The sequence below is a fragment of the Antrostomus carolinensis genome, unplaced genomic scaffold (assembly GCF_000700745.2).
Source record: "Antrostomus carolinensis isolate BGI_N321 unplaced genomic scaffold, ASM70074v2 scaffold10566, whole genome shotgun sequence".
In the NCBI taxonomy this organism is placed as follows: Eukaryota; Metazoa; Chordata; class Aves; order Caprimulgiformes; family Caprimulgidae; genus Antrostomus; species Antrostomus carolinensis.
The window spans coordinates 32,712-53,537 of NW_010321158.1; the positions used below are offsets into that span (position 1 = coordinate 32,712).

Sequence of the window (20,826 nt, forward strand, 5' to 3'; positions counted from 1 at the left end):
TACATCCTAACCAAACCCAGGACACTAAAGACTAGTATTTACTGTAATACTTTGAAACAAATATCTTGCAATTATTTTGAGTTATTTGATTTATTTTGAGCTTACAAATATTTTCCTATAGATGCATATAATACACAAGATTTCTTAAAATCATGCCTAAGAATTTTTGTAAGTGGGAAAATTTTTTATATGCTTAGGGGTTTTAGGCATGCAAGTCTTTAAGGAAAAGTTACATAAATACAAAGGAGAAAATACTATTACATATTTTCCATGCTGAGGTATTTGGGAATACAAAAAAATGACATAAGGTTGATGTACAGGAAACAACATCACCTCATAATAAAAAAGAATATTAGGTAGAAAATTATTGGAAAATGGCTTACAGTATAATCCATTGGCAAACAATATTTGCATTATAGGGTTTTGGATAATTCATAGAGTGAAAAGACCCAGAGGAATCAGTCAACATAAATTTTCCATCACAAACTGCAGCTGTAAAGATAAAATGAGAAACATTTGTCAAAATACCATTTGAAAAACAGAATCAGAGCCAAAATGAAAGTGACCTTAGCTATTGGTTTACATGTATTACCTTGGAAATGCTTTGTAAGCAACAATGGGAAGACAAAGTAAAAAAACACTAACAGCTTAATCCCATTTATAATTCGTATAATTATTTGATCTCAAAGTACTATGTGAGATGAAAAACAATACAGATAATTAACTTTTAAATTAGAAACTGACTAATCCAAACTAGTCTAAACCAATCCAAATAATTCAAATCCAACAGTTGGATTAAACTACTCCAACTCTCTTTCTCAAGGATCTTGCCTTAACAGTTCTTATCTATAGCTACTTTACATCAGGAAAATGTTTGCACTACCAGAAAAAAAATTGACATCATGTGAATAAAAGCAAGAAGGGATACTGTAGACTATTGCTATCTCTGCTTTTATGAGCTTCCTACTTCCTCGCCTTATATATTACTAAGTATTCAAAGAGATGAGTGGATATCCCAAGTTTCCTACCAGCTATCAAATTCATTCATCTGAAGTAAATGTCATCCACCATCATATATTTTTTCAAAAAGCTTTTATTATTTTTTCCCTTGGTGCTGCTATTCCACTTTATGCATGTTCTTCAGTTTAAAAACCCGTTATTTTTTAAAAAAATGTGTTTTTAAGCCTCAGTAAGATGGGAAATGCTAATTCGTGTAGAGTTATTTTTTTTCAGCAGACACTGAAGCACTATTGAAGCTTTTACTCCATCGCTTGAACATTATATTAGGAATCTATCTGATGGTGGTTTTCTCCAGTTTTTCGGTAAGCACCATACAGCTTTCAAATAAGCATAAAATAAGTACCATATATGGTTATCTAGAGAGGTAAGGACAAGTTCATCAATTTGAGCCAGAAATTAGATAGAGCTTTTCATTAACATCAAAAATGAAATCATACCTATAATGACTATCCAAATTATGAATAATCAATCATATTGAAAATTAAATGGAAATTTTATTGAGCGTAGTCCTCCTCTTGGAAATGATATATAAAATGATAAATCAAGGTTCCTTGTCTGTTCAATTTAAAAGTGTAAAATTCTTTGTGACTATGACTGTAGCAAACACAACTTAAAAATTAAGATTTGTTTCAGTTAGGCTCAGGTATGCACTGTTAATAAAGACTGTGAAGAATGAACTTCACTAACAATGATAAGTCTAAAGCATGAGCTGGAATAGAAACATATTCCTTTTTGCAATCTTCATGACCTTTCAGAGGAAAACAGAACACATAAGATTTTAAATAAACAGAAAAAAGGTCCATGAATGAGAGAGTTTCTACTTTTAATATCATTTTTATCATAATAGGCTAAAGCTTTAAAGCTGGGTATTGGTATAGAAGTACTTTCTGTTCATTTTAATTCATGTTTCCCGTCCTTACCAGTAGGTTAATATTTACAACTATTTTCCTTTGTGAAGAATAAAATCAGTGTGAGAAGAAGGAAAGTGCCCAGCTTGTTATTAATGAAGTGTATAAAAAAGTGGTATTATTAAAAAGTGGTTAGCAAGACACATCCTGATCTGAACAGGAGTTTATACCACTGGCACTAATAAAAAGAGATATAGCATACTGTTCTAACAAAATTAATGACAAAAGTTTGTTCTTATAAATCATTCCTTTCTGTTCTTCTTGTTTCATTTTATTTGTTTCTTCTTATCCCTTAAGAGACAGTGAGTAACTAAATAGGACAGAATGATTCAGGCAAAAGTCCTTAAGCTGCTCATCCACAGCTTAGCAATAGTCAGTCAGTGTTTAGTATCTCAGGAATGAGCAGGAAGAGAGCTGGGACTGGTCCTGTTTCTCTGAAGAACCTCCCAGTGCTTCCTCATTGCAGGGAGGAGGCAACTGTGGTCAAAGGTGGGCAGGGTCATAGAAGTCATTACATTCCTACCTCCTCCTGGAGCCCTCAGAAAAGTCTCAGTTGTTCTCCTAATGAGACAATAGACATCTTTTGTAGCAACTACTTACACTGCTTCTCCAGCATGCATCTTGCTGTCCATTTCTATTTACTTAAGTTGCATACAGGGCACGTTAGGAGGGCTTAGTCCTGTAATCCTTGAATTGCAGGGAGAAGCTCCCCAAACTGATCAAATCAAGCTCACATATTTCACTTGACAGGGCTTTCTCTGTCAAGGTCAGTACATCATGTCCTGGTTTACATATGCTTAACCTCTCTGTACTGTAGTGATGCTTTGAGGTAGCTATTCACAAAAAGTTAGCCTAGACATATTAGAAGTTGCAAAGACAGCCTGCAGAGAGTAACACCTCCTGGGATCAGCCTCCAGTTTCTCTTTCCTTACACTTATGTGCTACATGGCTGCTTTTCAGCAATGCCAGCCATTATTAATAGATGCTGTTAGAACTTTCACATTTCTCTAGAGACCCTTTCACTGAAATTGCTAACTGCACTCTTGCAATGCCTTTTGTTACTGCACTGCACTGCAGAGACAGAAACAAACCTTTCAAGGTAATTTTAATCAATAAATCTAAAACAATGAAGGTGTTCAGTTGCCTGAATCTCTACCGAGACTCTGAGACTTTACTGAATTCTGTCTAATGCAGGAAGAGACTATTAAAATTCATCCTTGTATCCTATGTTTTAAAACCAGTAACATATTCTAAAATAAGAAGTACCAGAGAAAATAATAATTGTGATAAAAAGGAACAAACCAAGTTTTTTAAGGGACAGCAACTCCATTGTGTGCAACAATACTTGTAGCACAAATAATGAATTGGCTGTAAATCTCATTGTGAAACCTCAAAACACTTGTGAAAATCTAGGCAATTTTAGCTTTTATATGACTGTATTCAGTTACTCTAGGGATGGGACATAGATGAAAAATCAAAGAGGTGGAAAAATTGGCAGGTATTCCAAACACGCTTATTGCCACTCGTTCCACTGTTCTTGCAAAGCCTGCTAAGAAACCTAAATATATAAATTTAGAAAAGCTATGAGTTTTTGGATGGAAAATTTTAAGACCGAAAAAGTAACATAACAGTCATAGAGCAACAATTTGTCCTCCAGCCAGAATTGTATTTCGGTAAGGTTATGAGCTGAAACTGTGAAACTAACAGTAACTGAATGAATTGCTTGGAAATACCAGGCATCAGTGAAGATGAATAGGGGCAAATCATCCAGCTCCCTGAAGTGGACTGTAACTGTAGCTAGTTTCTTTATGACAATCCTGTATGAATATTCCTGAAATTTCAAGGTCAGTTATTACTCTAGTGGCTGTTCAAATGCTGATTAGGAAATAATATCCTGAGTTACAGAGGAGCAGGGCATTTGTAACTTATATTTGGTAGAGATTCAGGGAGAGATGCAAATCAAATCCAAATACCATGTGCCTAAGAAGCTGTGCCTTAGTTGGAGAACTCTATACAAGCACAATTCGTAACTTAAACTACTGTGTAGCCTCCAGGGCATAGCTGAGTCATATCCATATAGCTTGACTGCAAGTAGGTGAGCTTATTTTTGTCTGTATCTACCAATGTATGGATATCAATTAAATTCTGTCCTATATAACAGGTCTGACTGTAATATCTTTAATAAAATGTGAGTAAAACTTGTAAACTCAGAATTAATAATCTATAGTAATAAAAAGTATTGATTTTTATGACATGTATAATATTACTTTTTAACTATAAGGATCTGCAATTTTTATTTACTTATACCTAAAATAAAATACAATAAAATGAACAAATATGCCAAAGAAAATCCATATCTCAAAACAACAGTATGATGGTAGAAATGAATGAATGAATAATTCTTTGGGGTTGTGCTACCTTAATGCTTGCAGTGGAACAGAATTTCAACTGAGGCTACTTTAGGACCTTCTGATTGCCTCAACTATAGTGGGACCTGCTCATTGCCATCATTGTTATGATCCAGCTAAATGCAGCTCCTATGCTAAATAGATATTTGAATGTGTTTCAGTGGATATTCTATGGAAGTATTGTGATGGACATTTTACCCAAAAAGTTCAGCTGTCTCCCTTCTGAGTTGGTTGCAGTCAGAAAAATGCAGGTAATGGGCAGGTCTACAATTCACTTTTTTTTTTTCTGAAGAAAATTCCACTTCTGGCAGAAGGGGTCAGCATGTCATCAGCCTTCAGAATCAGGCTTGCAGATTCTTTAGAAAAAAAATTGTCTTTGACTTGCTTGTTTGCTTTTAAACCAGAGCCCAGCATTTTACAATCTGAAATCTCGGACCGGACTGCCCTGGCTGTTATTCTAAGGAAAGCTCAGAAAGCTGTTGTCACAGCAGAAGGGAAATAATCTTTCCAGATTTCTAGCACCAAAGTCTATATTGAAAAAATAAACAAACAAACAAAACACTCAGGGAGTTAATTGCCTCAACTTCTAAAACATTTGTAAAGTTCTCTCTGAAAAAAATAAAAAAAATCTACATGCTTAGTCAACTGAGAGCTGAGACCATGAGGATCAATTGCAAACATTAACATGCATGCATCCTCACCAAATAGCTACACACGCTTTGGTAAACAGTAACATAGCCAGACTCCTTAGTACAATTTCACAGTGTTCACTGCTACATGGAGCCGTGGCTGCTCTGCACAAAAAGGTGCTCAGGGAAACTAGGCAGTCAGATTAAGGCAGACAAACTCACTGGCACTGAAGGATATACACTTTTTCTGCTAAAAACCAATCAGGTTGCAGTTTTGTAAGATTTTCAGAGAATCACAGGAGGGTTGACATTGGAAGGGACCTCTGGAGGTCATCTGGTCCGAACCTCTGCTGAAGCAGGGCCACCTAAAGCCCCTTGTTCAGACTTTCAAATCATCCTCTTGCATGTCTCACTGTGGTGCCACCAATTCAAACATTTGTGTCAGAGTCATACAGACTCTCCCATTCCCTAGCCCTCAGTGTAGTGAGATGCAGGTAGGTGGCCAACAAGCAGTTGGAGCTCTTGCTAGGCCTCCATCCCACTGTGGCAGCAGTCACACTTGCCTACCGTGGCTGAAAAATGGCACCACTGCCCACTCCCCCTGCTCCCCATCTAAATTTCTGGATGTACAATATCAAGGTATCTGAGTGTACATAGTAACGTGGGAAAAGCTGTTTATAGTGTTCTGCATGATTATATTCTTATGCCACTAGGTGGTTTCTGATACTAGGTAGTATGACTTTATATCTGTATAGTGTCATAATTTTAATGTATTTGAGAAGAAAATTATTTTATATAATTGGTACACACCTTAATATAAAATATAATTTTAAAATTTAGATTTTATTTACTTATATTATTAATATTTATATAGTAACCAATATTTTCTATATTATTTTATGTTAATATAGCCAGATTTTAATATTTCTTTATTATTTATTGAGCATATTCTTCATTAATGAGAATTGTAAAGAAAATTGTTTCCATTTACAAGATAAAGATTATAACAATAATTCTTGCTATTATTTTTAGTAGAACTGATTTGGGCTTCACTGTGTGGTTTATTGCCTATAAACTGTTTACAAACTAATGACAGATTTAACTATGTTTAAAAAGACTGAGTTACAGTGGTTTTCATTCTTACCACATTTTTTTTCAGATTCATCTGAACCATCCAGGCAGTCCAAGACTCCATCACAAAATAAATCTTTTCTAATGCAGGTTACACCATCATCGCAAAGTTCAGCAGGTGGCAAACACTCAGCTGAAATAATTAGGACAACAGTAATAACTGCACAGCAGTAAAGCACTTTCATTACAAAGGAAAATTTACTTACCTCTGGTTACTCTAGCACAAATCAAATCAAGCACTCTATTGTGTTTATAAAACTACATTTTTGGAAGCCTGGAATGAAATATCACATGCTGAAAAGATAAATTTGGCATAGAATGAAGTTCTCAGAATTGACATATTTTTTGAACCAAACTTGAAGTATGACTGGAATAAAATTTCCGTGAACACCCATTTCCTTCCTCTACCCAAGTAAACTACTTTATGCAATATGATAAATGACATTTTCCAATATCCTGTGATTGAATAACATGAGAAAACTGTACTTTGTTTTAAATAACAGTGAAAAATATCTGGTTTTAGTTGAATACAATTAAATTTAATTTCTTCAACTTCAACACACCACAATGTTCCTCTTCATCATACTAAAGAATCATATTTTTTAACCAGCATATATTGAAAATGAAAGCCTTTAAAATTGGATTTCAAAATACCAGGAATATCAGAAACCTTATTCTTTTCAGATTTGCAAATTAAATTTATAAGTTCAGAGCAAATTTCTGCAAAAATTTGGGCATATTTTTAAAATTGTGGAATCTCAGTAATAGTATTTTCCTAGCGCACAAATGTTCACCCACTGCAAATATGCTCTTTTAGTCTTTAGGTGGTTTTAGTCTTAGACATCTGTATAATCCAAGTAGGTCCTATTAAAGTGAACAAAATCATGCAGCTAAAATAAGATTTGGATAACCACTAATTTCAAAATTCTTGAAAATTGCATTAAATTCTATGGAAATTCTTCACCTTGCACTATTCGCATAGTTCCTTTACTTCAGTAAGTGCTTACTGTAAAAGGTCAAAATTTCTTATGTAAAAAGGAAAAAAACCCACTAATTCATAAAACTGATCTTGGAGCCTTTAACCATTATTATTTGGTTTATTTTTTCATGAAACTGTTAGTTCTGTAATCAGATGAAGTAAAATCTTGTATGATATTGTATATCAGTAGAAGTGACAAAGACTGAAATTGGTTTGGATGTATTGTAGCATTTCAAAGTACTTTCCAAAACAATTTCAGTGTTAGCAATGCAGGCAGCATAAAGCAAAAGAGCTGCCATTTTGCATCCAGTTGGCAACTGAAGCAAACCAAACATACTTCAGTCAAGTGTTGGAGGTGATACAGTGCCAGTGAATGAATTGTCACAGGTAAGCAAAAACAAAACTGTGCATTCTAGACACAGAACAAAACCCCAGCCAATAATCTAGGAATATGCTTTGCACAAGCCCCATAGGCAAGAAAATATTGTTTACATAAGACATGGTAAATTCTAGTTTTAGTCTTCAACTCAGAAAACTAAACAGCATTGCCACCTACTGGAGAGAAATAAATTAACATTTTCTAGAAAATATTTTGACTTTTTTTTTTTTTTTTTAAACAGCAAATTATCCTAAATTGCAATGTGATTACTATACTAAATTTTTAAAAAAGTCAGTAAATACATTTGACCCCTTTGAAAATGCTTATAAATTTCATATGTATTTCACAATTTAACAATGCTAGGGAAGGATTTAAAAGATTCAGACAGCTTTGGCTTTCTGTTCATTGGAAGGTATATGAGAGTTGGTGCTAACAGTTTTTGTTAGGTTGATTTTTTTTTTTTTTTCAAAAACCCCCAAGAAATAATAGGGAACAAAAATGAGCAGTCAGTATGAGTGTCAATATATATATCAATATACACAACACGTATACCATTTTTGTAGAATGTACAGTCTTAGAAGTCCCTTTCCTTTTCTTTGAAGACGTCTCTTTAATCAAATCAAAGGTAAACCCGCATATTGTGTGTTTTGTAGAAATTGGATGCTAGAATTGAATGATGAGAGAAAAGACTGTACACAAACAGTGCAGTTCTAACATCTCAGACTGTTTCATATAACCTCCCTGCTTCTCCCCATACGTAGTTACCTACCTGCAGTTGTTGAGGACTTCCTTGTGGTGAGTTGTCCTGAACCTGGGCAAACACAACCCAAAGTTAGAACTCTACTTCTTGTTTTCTGGGACCACCTCTGCAGTTGCTTGGGCAGAACTAAGCAGCAGCTAGTCTGCTCTATCTGCATTATTTGCTGTATTCCCAAACCCTGGCTTAGGTAATGATATGGTAACATCAGCTTGAGTGGTTTGATCCTGAAGGTCAAATGACACAATAAACAGGAAAAATAATGTGGAACCCAAGTGTATTTTAAATCTCACTCTTTTAGGTCTAGTCACATGTTTTTCAGTAACTTCAAAAGACTTTTGGGTTTTTTTTCCCATTAAAATAACAGCAATGGTTTCTTGTCATCCCCTTACATGTCAAAATTCTGACCTGAAGTTGATGTCGGGGAGCTTGTAATTAGGCTCATGGGATTTGCTGAAACAAGACAAGTTATGACAACTTTAATATTAGTACTAAAAGGTATATGTACATTTTCTTATAAATAACATTTTCTTTCATAAATAACATTGTTCAACAAATCAGCAGTGTGATTAGAGGAGCCTTAAATCTATCTAATATTTCTGTATTTACATACAGGAATACATACATACCTGTGTGTACACATATTTACACATGAACAAATGCCTAACATAAGTAGATTTGTATTAGTGATAGTGAACTGCAAAATACTCTAGAAAAACAGATTGCTTCTTTGTGATTGCTCCAACACAATTTCCAGTTAGTAGTGTTTTTAATAACAATGGCTGAGGATGCTCCTGGAATTTCCATCTCCCAATTACTCTTTTTATTTCATCTGAATTTTCATTAGCATCCCTGTTTACTATTTTCACTTTCTACACTAAGACTCAAATATATGAGTAGGATGATGATACCCTTAGCTGAAAAAGATCCCCATGTCACTATAGTTAATAGATCCCATGCCTTACTTTGTAAGATGAAGGGCCAGAAGGAATAAAGTGAGAGATGTAGTAAGGTCTTCTCTATAGTTTGTCACCTATCAGTTTTGCTGGCAGAAGTTGCTGATCATTTGCCATCACAGACTTACTTTTGTTAGCTGTTCCTGCTGGCCCAGACCTACTAGTGCACAAACTTGCACGAGGATTTTCTATCAAAACTTGCTGATTTAGCACACACTATTAAATTAAGCTAGGCTATTTTCTATTAAATGGATTACAGAGCATTCTATGTCAGCAAATTTGAGGACACAGTTCCTCTGGCAGAGAAAAAGGAAAGCCCAGCAAAAGGTGCTGGGAAGGTACAGCTGGAAGGATGGTTCTCACACAGCTACATTCAGAGAAGGAAGCTTCATTCATAGCTGCACAGTAGTTTCCAAAGTGTTATAGGTATCTGCCTACATATCTGTCTATATAGTTTCTAAGGGATCACTTTTTTGTCAGGAATGAAACATTCAAAGACCTAAAACATGGGTGCATGCATAAGCAAGCAGTTCTACTAAAGCAATTATCAGGAAGATGTGTCTTGAAACTGTTAAAAAAAAAAAAAAAAAAAAAGAGAGACTGTTAGAGGCACTCCCAAAAATGCACACACAAGTTGACAGCAAAAGCCATGAAAGGAAAGCATAGGACAGTAACAGAGGCATCAGTGGTATAAACACAAATCACAAGTGGTCATTTACTGTGTGAGCTCACTCAAGCAACATGTAAGGTGGATAAGGATGGTTTTAGGATCAAGAGAGACAAAACCCAAGCAGCCAGCAGAAGTAAATATACCATATATGGTAAAACTTGCATATATCATGGGATTTGGACTGAAACAAAAAGAACAAGGAAGATGACAGTGTTAGCAAACATACAAAAATGACCCCAAGAAGACTCAAGACTTGGGGTAAAGAATCCACACCAGGAACATTTTTCCCCATTCCAGCCCGGGGTGCTGACAACTCCCAACTCCCTTCCCCCTTCTTCTGGCACTTCCCCTCCACCTCCCAATTTCTTCTTGGGGATGATTAGCAACACTGAACTTAGAACTCAGGAAAGCATTGAGATAGCATACTGGAGGAAGTGATAGATAGAATAAAATTTGTATGTTAGCAGTTTTAACTGTATCATTGGGAATAAGCTACAGTAATTGTACACTTTGGACTATACAACTTAGTAGGCCTGTAACTAGACCAATAATAACTCTTTCATTGTTATGGCTGTGATTAGATTATCAACAAATACATGGCTCCTATATTTATAGGTGCATTTCTCTAGCTCACATAAATTGTATGAAGCTGTTGGTCTGGTACCTTGCCCTGGAGAATTTGTATGTGATAATTTGTATGCAGTTTGTATGCAACGACTCTACCTGCATTTAGTGCTACAAGGCACCTACTGTATTATTCAGCTTCTGACTGACTTTTGTCAGGTTTGTACTCAGTGAATTTGTGAGACCAAGGAATTGTGTTTGTTTCATATCCTACCGTTGTAAGACATAAGTAATAGTGGAAGAAAAATCTGTCAATCAACATTGCTCAGTATATTGGTAACCACAGCATGAGAGTAGGACTCCCCAGCCTCATCTACCTGCCTAAATTTACAAAAACTTCAGCTTGGGACTGAGCTGGTTGATGGAGACTCTATTTTTTGTTTTGATCCACTAATTAAGCTCTTAAAGCTTTTGTACAGACTTTAGATCGCTGCTTTCTCAAATGGTCAGAAACAATGAATGGTGGCCAACTATCACTGAATGGACCCTAGCAGTCAAGCCCTAACTACAGCCAAGGCAGATTTACTAAGTTATACCAGCTGAACAGCAAGTTTTACTTTCCTTCAAGTTGTACTGGTAGCAAAAAATAGTTTCTGTTTTATGAAAGATACTGACCTGATGAAGTTAGAGGCATCATTGTAGTAAGATTTTCAGCAGCTACTGGAAGAAAGCAAGTTCATTATAAACTCCTTCTATAAGACAGGATCTAGTTTTACACAATGCAGAGAAAGTTAAAAAAAAATAAAAATCAGCTGTGAATATTCTCTTTGGATCACTAGTAGTGTCCCACTTCTCTCCTTTTGACCGTCTCACCTTGTTCCCAGCCTTTTCTCAATTTCTATGATCTTCTTAAGGAGGAAAGTTCTACATTAATCCTTTTCAATCCTTAATTCCTATTCATTGTTTTTCACATAAAATGTCTTCATCTGGGAAATCTCTGTCTTGACACTTTTTATATTATGGAGATTTTTAGAGCACTGGTGTGTTAAAGAACAGTGTATAGATCAGATAAATGAGTCAAAATTAAAGTGAGATAATTTGCAAGAAATAATGCTACTTTTAATCACTGTGAAAATTGTGATTTCAAGCAAGTCACAACTGTGTTGTAGTGCCCTCCCTCTCTGAAAAAGGAATAAAACTTCTCTCGCAGAACATACTGAGATATAGGGTGTAAAAGTAACATATATGATTATGATTGTTAATTAGTTACAGTTATTTATTGAAACATTCCTGATGGAATAGAAAGATGATATCCCATGTGAAAAAAAAAAAAAAAAGACATTTTAATGATCCATAGCAAGAAAAGCTTGACTACTTCAAAGTTCATCAATAGATATGCAACCTTTTAAAAAGCTCTTCATAATTTTCTTTGGCAGCATTTTTGAAGTATAATGAGCAATCACATTTCACAGTGATGTGCAATTATTTGGAACAACTTCTTATGTGTGATGCATGTAGTAAAGAGAAATAAAAATGTAAAGACTCTGAATTTAGCCTTTGAATATCTGAAGTACCTAGCAAAAAACCGCACCTTTTAGAACAGAGTAAGAGGTATTGTACACCAGATATCCCACCCCTCTTAAAGCAATCAGTTACTACTTAAGAGTATCTCCAGCAGGTCTTCAAATGCTAGTTAATCAACTTCCACTTCAAAGGATTCAAATTACTTTTTATCCTCCTCCTCAGTGAGGATAAAAGCTTACTGAGGAAAAAACAATTGATCTCGTTGGGCTTCCACTTAGTTTTTGATAAATTTTCTGTTGCTTACATAAAATCACTATATTTCTATATTTGCAAAATTTAAAACTACTTAGTCTTTAAAGCCACTTTTTTTTTTTTTTTTTTTTTCCATTTACATTTTACCTAAGCTTTAGAGGAAGATGAAGTCAATTCTTTGGGCTTACTTGTCCAGAAGCCACAGTCTGTATTCAGTTTGTTGTTCTTACTGATATCTTTGCAACAAATCAGTCTTCAATCACTGTGAGGCTGAGCCCTTTTCCTTATTCTTGAGCAAAACTAAATGATAATTGCACTTACATATGAAACAACACAGTTGGGGCTTAATTGCTTTAATTTGAGGAAAAAAAAATTACAGACATTATGCTACATAAAAGAGATGAAATTGAGTGGTTTTTACTGGAAAGTCACTACATTTTCCCTTTACTCCCTCCTTAGTGAACACACACAATGCTGACTCATACTTTCTAATTGGCAAGGTGGTAAAAGGTTCTTTCAGCTGCTATTGAAAGTTCTGTAATAGGGAAGGAGGACACCCATGAGCATAAGTAACAACCCCTTTGCTCTTTGGGAGCCAGAGTTTTAATTCTTGTTACCTGTAGTTCTCAAAGACTTATATATAGAAAAAAAAAAAATTGTTTACTAGCATTACCTGTGACTTGTATGCTGTTCACATCAATTTTCAAAGTCTGGGTAAGATTAGTTTTATTTGCACTGATACCCAAAACCAGCTCGGTTTTTACTTTCTCAACTGTTAACATCTGGGTAAAATAAAGGTTGAAGATCACAACAACACTAACAATACAAAACAGAGAAGATTATTAGTTACACAAGCTAATGAAATAAATCTGATATATGACTTATCATCTAGACAATAATTAATTCCAACACAGGTTTGGTTTGCAAAGTGAGAGTAACTTTAAGTTTTGGCTGGCAAAGATGACACATAAAGAAGCAGCTCTTAATTTTCAGGTAGGTTTGAAACTTGGAGAAACAGGTTTTTTTCTTGATCTACTCTTATTTTTATTGTGGAAAAAACCAAAACAACATTCCTATCAATTGCTGCAATGGAACTGAATTTGAATAACTAAGGGAGAAGTAGGTTTATTGTTATCTAACTGGTCTTCTAGTTTAAACTCTAAAATATTCATGGTAAACCTTGAAGTGTTGTGAAAATTATATAATATATTAATGTTACAAAAATATAATACAAACTGATCACCTCTATAAAGCAAACATCACCCGTGGATTCTGCATCTGTGAGGAACTGCTGTGTGACTGCCCAGATTCTCAAAAGGAAAAGATAATGGCTGAAAACACAGATACTTTGAAATCAGTGGTTAAACTACATTTACCTTCTATGGAACCTGAATTTTATCCAATGTTATCTGTTCACTCTCTCCTATCCCTTCTAGGTACAACTATTAATTTTTATATTTGTAGCTAGATTAAGGTAGTGTCAAAGTATGACACTTGTTAAAGATAAAGTTTTTCTCCATTTACTTAAATTTAAGTGCAAAGATTTTATTCTTAAGCATTTATACTACTCAATTGCAACTGAGTCAGCAGTGCTTTTTGATAAGGGGTGATTAATCCTGTCATTTTGCTGAGCAGAGTTTGCAGTTTGCAATATATGGAAAAACTCTCTTCTTTAATTTCTTACATGTTTCTGATAACCTCTAGGCCATGCTGAGCAAACAAAAGCTTTTATTGCTATCCTTGTGACTCAGCAGAGTTTCAAGGGTGAAATAACAAGGAGAGTGCCCAAAGGGGTAAACACTTTTTAAATGAAAAGAGCCAACCAGAAAATAATTTCCAAGACAAAGTAATATTCCAAGTATTATTTCAAAGCAGAAATGAAGACAGATCCTTACTGATGTATCAAAAACCAGATCCAACATTCACTGACATCAGATTTTCTGTGATTTCCATGGTATTTGTATCAAGATACACGGGTGGAATTAGTTTTACCCAATATAGATTTTTACAATGCAGATATCTAGATTCCCATTGTACCTGACAGAAAGAAATAAACTCTTATTTGCCATAATTGATCTTCTCCTAAAAAAGGCATCTAAATTAACCATATAAGAAAAATTGAAAAACCCATCACAAGCCTAGAGTCTTGAGCAACTAGCTCAGAGACATCTCCATCCTTCATGCCTTAAATTTGATGAGAATAGTCCCATTCTATGTGCAGAAACCAAATTGTGCTGATTTGATCTACCTTCACAAGGACAAAAAACCTGGAAGTGACCTACTCCTACCGCTGTGTGCTTCATTCCCTGGTTGTCCTAAAAGCCTTCATAAAGTGATCATACTCCACCTTTCTAACTAATAAGGTTTATGCCCTCACCATTCCAATGAAAATATTGCTGTAATTCAAATACACTTCCCATTTTCAATATACATGTATTCACGGTTGGCTTATAATCCATTTTGCTTTTGCAAGCACAGTCATGCAACTGAACTATCTCCTCTGAATATTTATCCAATATATATATTTACAGAAAACATTCATATCAAAAGAACAATCGGTATCACAGAATCACAGAGTTGTATCATCTGTTGTCATATAATGTGCACTTTTCTAATTTTATTAACTCACCTATAAGACAAATAATTGTATAATTCATTTCTCAAGGTCTTCTAGTTCTGGAGTCTAAATTTTGTCCTGTTTTGTTCTTACCTATCATGATGTGTCATCAGACCTTTCTTTATTCAGCAATTAATCTACTGATGATAATGTGAGATCTAGCCCCCAATCTAAAAACTTTGCACAAGCATGCTTAGCACAAATTGCTATCCTTTCCTTTCTAGTTAGTTTCCTACCTACTTCACTGTCCTTACCTTTCCCATTTTTTTTCTAAATTGACAGTCCCAAGGCGTATTGCAAATTTTTTTCCTTCTAATTCTAAAGGATGATTTTGGAGTAAAGATATGTGTTGAACCTTCATATGCTCTTTAGAGGGCCTTATCCAATCTCTAAAGATGTATTTGTTTATCTATTCACTGTCCACAGGAAAAAAAAAAAATAAATTAATAGTATAATTGTGTCTTGCCCATATTTTAAGTAAACTTTGTCATATGCATTTACCCAGTCTCTGACTTCTTGAATTTTGCATGGTCGTCTTCAGCTTTCCTGTAGAAAAAAAACAATAATAAAAAAACCTACAACACAAAAGCATATGATTCCCCTCGAGTTTATAACGTTGTGGATAGGATAAAAGCATGTTCTTTTATAATGTTTATACCGTTTAATAATGAGGGACAATATTACAAGTGTTTTGCTGAATCAGGACCTTATTAAATCAGTGCAGGTGGAATTAACACTACAGGCCTCACTTCATTTACTGGACTTTTTTGACAGCTATCCTTTCATAGAACCATCAACAAAATAGGATATTGAAAAATGAGATCAAACAAGCCTTAATAAATGAAACAGGTCTTACTGTATCTATTTTATGGACTCTCTAGGACACACAGGGTGCAGCTTTACCTCATGTCAAGTGACAGCCTCATTAGCTAACACTCTAAGGAATACGCATTAAGTGGATCCACATCCATAGGGACATATGAGTGTATTTTCGTTCATCTCAAACTATGCCAGCAGATCTCTAACCTGAATTTTCTTTTAGATGGCGAGGGGCAGCAACCCTGCAAACATAGCACAACTAATAAGCCTTGGGGAGAAAAAAAAAAAGAAAAAAAGGATATTTTAGCAATTCTTTAAAGTATAGAAGTTTTGTGAGTTGGTCTTAGGGCTCAGACTCACTGGTTTGGTCAAGGCATGGACATACGGGAGTTCAAGAAAAAAGTTTGCCCAAGGAAAGACATTGATGTCAAACTTCCCACAGCAGCACTTGCAAGACAGAAGATGTGAAAGCAATAACATAGGATGTTTCCAAGGATCTCTTGAAAAATAAGGTAAACGCTCCAGAGAGAAATAGCTGTGAGGATTTCTGACATTTATTTGCAAAGTTTACCTAAGCTGTACTTACTTGAACTGGGAAATTTCACATCTCTCAAATTTGTTTTTCAGATCACTTGCTTGAAAGACTTGTTGTATCTATATGGAGAAAAGAAATCATGAACCAATACAGTAATTACAAATACACCCAGCTGCACACTGCATTCATGGATTTAATACTAAATAACTTTTCCTTCCTGAATCTAGACTACAGAAGCAAACTTTTTCTTTGATGCTTCACTGATTTTCACAAATAAGGAATATATTGAGTTCTGACCAGGATTAGGTCCTGAAATATCTCATTTTGGAGGAAGAAAATAGCCATCAAGAGCAGGTCATGTTAGGGAATTAGTGTACCTACCACACACTCTTGAATTAACCAAAGACTGATAGGTTCTTACCAATTGTTCAACATCAAAGGCAAGGACTTTGAAATCAGCTGAAGATCTGTTTTGTAAAGAAGAAATGAATGATGTCCCAGAGAGTATTCTAAATGTTCCCATGTAGACATGAGTATTCCCATCTGCTTCAGCTAGATAATTGAAAATAAAACTCAATGTTTTGAATTATATAGAAATAAAAGAAAAACATTGCATTAGATCAATACAATAACGTTTAGCTTTCTGTTTGGCTTTCTAATCAGAGATGTTTTGCCTAGTGGTGATTTTAAAAAGTGATAGACATTTTTCAATGTTTATGATAGTTACAACTGTGAACATATTTTTATGAATACTGTTTCTCCTTGGTTCTCATTACTTTCAATTCTATTTTAAATGCTGTTTTGTAATAGCACTGTGAATGGATAAAGGGGACAATGTTGTGTCCAGTTATGTCTAACATAAGGGACAAAGATACATAGGAAGAATGATAGTTACTGAATTATGATTTTTCTGTGTGTTCTAGATTAAAAACATTAAGAATTACACTTCACACTTTCTGTATTAAATGCTGTGCACTTTTTATATAAATGTACTCTATTTTTGATGACAGCACTGGAAACACTACTGTCAGACTAGTTAAATTATTTTTGACCTGACCTTTCTTACCATTACATGCATGAAATGCTGTGACGATTTATGAGGAAATTAGATAACTGGTCCTTACTGAAAAATTAATCTTGGTTTTTAATATGTTACAGTATATGAGGTATGCATAAAGCAGTTCATTATGCATAAAAAATATTTCCTGACTGTGTAACACTGGAAATTTTCAGATAAGACTTGAATTAATGTGGTTGATAGAAAATGCCTTTTGCTTACCAGTTACAGTACCAGTGATATTTTTAGGTTGTGCTTGAAGGCACTAACATTCAAAAGCAGACAACTAATAAATACTTTAATAAACAACTTGTGATGAAAGGCACAGCCTAGTGACACTAATTTGCTACTATCAACTAGTAACAGCAGTCTACTTTGAGCTTCTTTGAAGACCATTTATCCTTACAACAGTTGCAAATCTGTTTAAACAAATGTTCCCAAATAACAAAGACCTTTTTTTTTTGTTATATGCCAAATACAATTTTTTAAAATGTTTTGTAATTATTATTTGTAGATGATTAAATTGTTGCCTATTCATCCTCTAAAACCTAAGAAATTAATTTAAAGCCTTGTCTCTAACTGGATGCAATAAGAAACTCAGTAGGGAGCACAAGTTTTAAAATCTTAAATGAAAAACAATAACAAGTAATAAAATAAACAAGAATATTCTGACAAAACAGTGGTTTTTTTTTTTAATATGGCTTACAACTAGTTTAGTCTTCATGTGTTTCAGTATGAAATAGTATGATTAACGAAGGCATCAAAAACTTCAATTTATCAGAATTAATTTTTCAGCTACAAAAATCACGATAATGAAAAAATCTTTATTGAACCTTTTGCCTAACCTGTTTCCTTCACTCCATTTCAAAATGTCTTTTTGCTATTAGCTATGAGGGCTCCATAGACCTAAATACATTTCCTTAAAATCAAAAATCTAGGTCACAAAAGGGTCGAGGTTAGAAGAGAGCTCTGGATGTCATCTGGTCTAACCTCGCTGCTCAAGCAGGGTCACCTACAGCCAGTTGGCCAGGACCATGACCAGACAGCTTTTGAATACCTCCAAGGATGGAGACTCCACAATCTCATCAGTCCTTCACTGGACTCTCTCCAGTAGCTCCATGTGTCTCATGTACTGGGGAGCCCAGAATCGGACACAGTACTCCAGGTGTGGTCTTATGCACAGTCAACATATATCCACAGGATATTTAAACTAAAATTTCAGATCAATTTAAAAAACATTCTACATTGTTTTTTCTAATCTGGTTTACTTTGAGTATCAATAGCATGATCCTGTCACATTCTGAGCATTGGCTAAATATTAAGAATTAGGTTACCTTAACTTTACATAAGGCTGGGAGCTGACTGTCTAATGTAGGATCTCTCTCACACCAATAGATTACTTTAAAATAATATTTTTTTATAAAAAAATGAAAAGATTACAAGAGATGTAGAACACCTAAAGCTCTCCACAGACTTCAGTGGATTATCAATATCTTTGAGTCAAACCTCATACATGGAGAAAAAAGCAAAAATTCACAATTTGGTATATTACCTTTTCTAGTTGATAAATTCAATTGAATAACCAAAGCTTTATGAAAAATCTTTTCTATGGCTTCAGGGCCTGCTTCAAATGCTTGTATTATTGCCTATTTTATTCAAAACAATTTCCAGTGAAGAAGAGGAGGAAAATATTAAAAAAACTCTCCAAAACGCAATTTCTCCCAGACAGTATAAAAGCATAGCATGAAATGTGAAATATAATTAAAATGACACCATTGGCTTCAAAGTCTGAACTTCTACAGAAGAACTCCTGAAAAGTTAAAGGTTGGCTACTTACCTCGTTCTAACTCCTGGACCGATAACCATGAAAGTACAATCAGTCCAACACAAACACATACAAAAACTGCAAGCAGAGAAGCAAACAAAATTTCATAGTAACTAAGAGGAACATATTTCTTATCAGATGATTTTTTCAGCTTCATTTCTGTCTTGAAAGCTTGTATGAATTAAGGACTGACAAAAGACACAACTGAAAAGGAGGGCAATAATCCACATGAACAGATATTTATAGGAGATGCTTGTAAATTAATTACATCATAAAACTTCATTGACATAGGTTTTTATAGCTTTATTGAACAGTCATATTCATGCACAAGATACACAAATACAAAGAAAAGAAATCTCTTCAGAAAGAAATAACTTCAGATTATGTCTCAGATAAAGAATAAGAAAAACTACAGAAATGTAAGGCTGGTCACTGGATTCGCACTATTTCTTGTAATTTGATATTTTAAAGTGAAAATTAACATAAAATACTGCTGTCAGATTTACTGTTTATACAGTGTTTTTCATAATTCTTCACAAGCGTAGTTATGAAGACAACAGTGAAAGCCGTATCTTTCATCATTCTGCTTAAAAAGTTTCTTTAAAAGCAACTTTATGTATATAGGAAATGCTGGAAAATGAGTTTTCTAGTACTATGCCATAGTTCACCACTGTTTTCAGCACCGAACTGTAATTCAACAGGACAAATTTAATCTTTGTAAGGCGTGGTTCTTTGACCACATATCTGGAGGACTAACTAGAGAAGACATTATGAATTGTATGCTTGTTTTATCCTTTCTTGCCAGGCATAAATGTGCCATGCAAGCCCTTGATAAAGTTAAAACATTGTGGATGGCCAACACTGTGTCCTTATTAAAGCAAGAGTAAATTAAACAATGTACCAATCAGGCCAAAACATTTTGTTACAAATTTAATCTGTCAAAACTTTTGAGTGAATCAGCTCCAGAAGAATAAAGTCATACTGATTTTATGTTTTGTGTCCTTTAAGCTACTGTTTTTGACTCTGGATTAGAGGTCCTAAATCCAGATTTATGGTATGACATTCCTCAACTCTCCTTATGGAACTGGAGAATCTGAGCAAACCAGCTGTATTCCCACCTATAAAAGGAAAGGGAAACTTGTCTGAGTCAATCTTTGGAAGAGAGACCCTCTAGCTATCTGTAAATTGACAGAAATTGAGATAATAAAAATTGGGAAGAAATTAGAAAGGCTTTAAGTAAGACTCTTGGATGACATAGCAGTTCTCTGTCTTTGAAAACTGAGCTATTTGAAAGAATCTACAGCACAACTGGTCAGATATAAAGTACTCCAAATCAAAATAATATTGATTACAGTTTGGCTGAGGACATAACAGCATAGGTAGTCTCCAATTGGAGTTGTGACTCCTACAAATGAACTCATTTGTTAAACAACTGCAGCTGGAAACAAGGTCATGCTAACCAGGACTAGTAGGCAAGCCCAAGACACTGAGCTGATAGTAATTAAGAGTGAGGTGGTTAATTCATTTGTTTGTAACATATAGTCTATACTATTATGAGCTGCAATCATCCCTTAGGAAGCTGAAGACAGCAATTAGACTCCTATACCAGCTTGTCAGCCCCCAGCCAGTACTGGTACATAGGGTTATTCCATCCTAGATTCAGGACTTTGTTCTTGTTGAACTTGGCTGAACTTTACGAGGTTTCTATCAGTCCATTTCTATATCTCTCAATGATAAGTATGTCCTGTAACTGCAAACTTCCCTCCGGCCATGGATCTCACTTGCTTCTACTTTTT

The 20,826-nt window shown here is 34.6% G+C and overlaps 1 protein-coding gene across 1 annotated transcript in view; it reads right to left on the minus strand.

Moving 5' to 3' along the window:
• Positions 1-19,187, minus strand: part of TMPRSS15 (transmembrane serine protease 15) — a gene marked incomplete at its 3' end in the record, with an annotated part of 51,539 nt that extends 32,352 nt beyond the window's left edge. The window contains exons 1-10 of the mRNA XM_029085406.1: positions 19,043-19,187; positions 16,570-16,700; positions 16,200-16,267; positions 15,296-15,340; positions 12,851-12,993; positions 11,077-11,121; positions 8,620-8,664; positions 8,224-8,259; positions 6,110-6,229; positions 384-492 (exon numbers count right to left, since the gene is read on the minus strand). Of these exons, the coding sequence (XP_028941239.1) occupies positions 384-492; positions 6,110-6,229; positions 8,224-8,259; positions 8,620-8,664; positions 11,077-11,121; positions 12,851-12,993; positions 15,296-15,340; positions 16,200-16,267; positions 16,570-16,700; positions 19,043-19,187 (887 nt within the window). The remainder of the gene's footprint in view (positions 1-383; positions 493-6,109; positions 6,230-8,223; positions 8,260-8,619; positions 8,665-11,076; positions 11,122-12,850; positions 12,994-15,295; positions 15,341-16,199; positions 16,268-16,569; positions 16,701-19,042) is intronic.
• Positions 19,188-20,826: the final 1,639 nt, after the last annotated feature.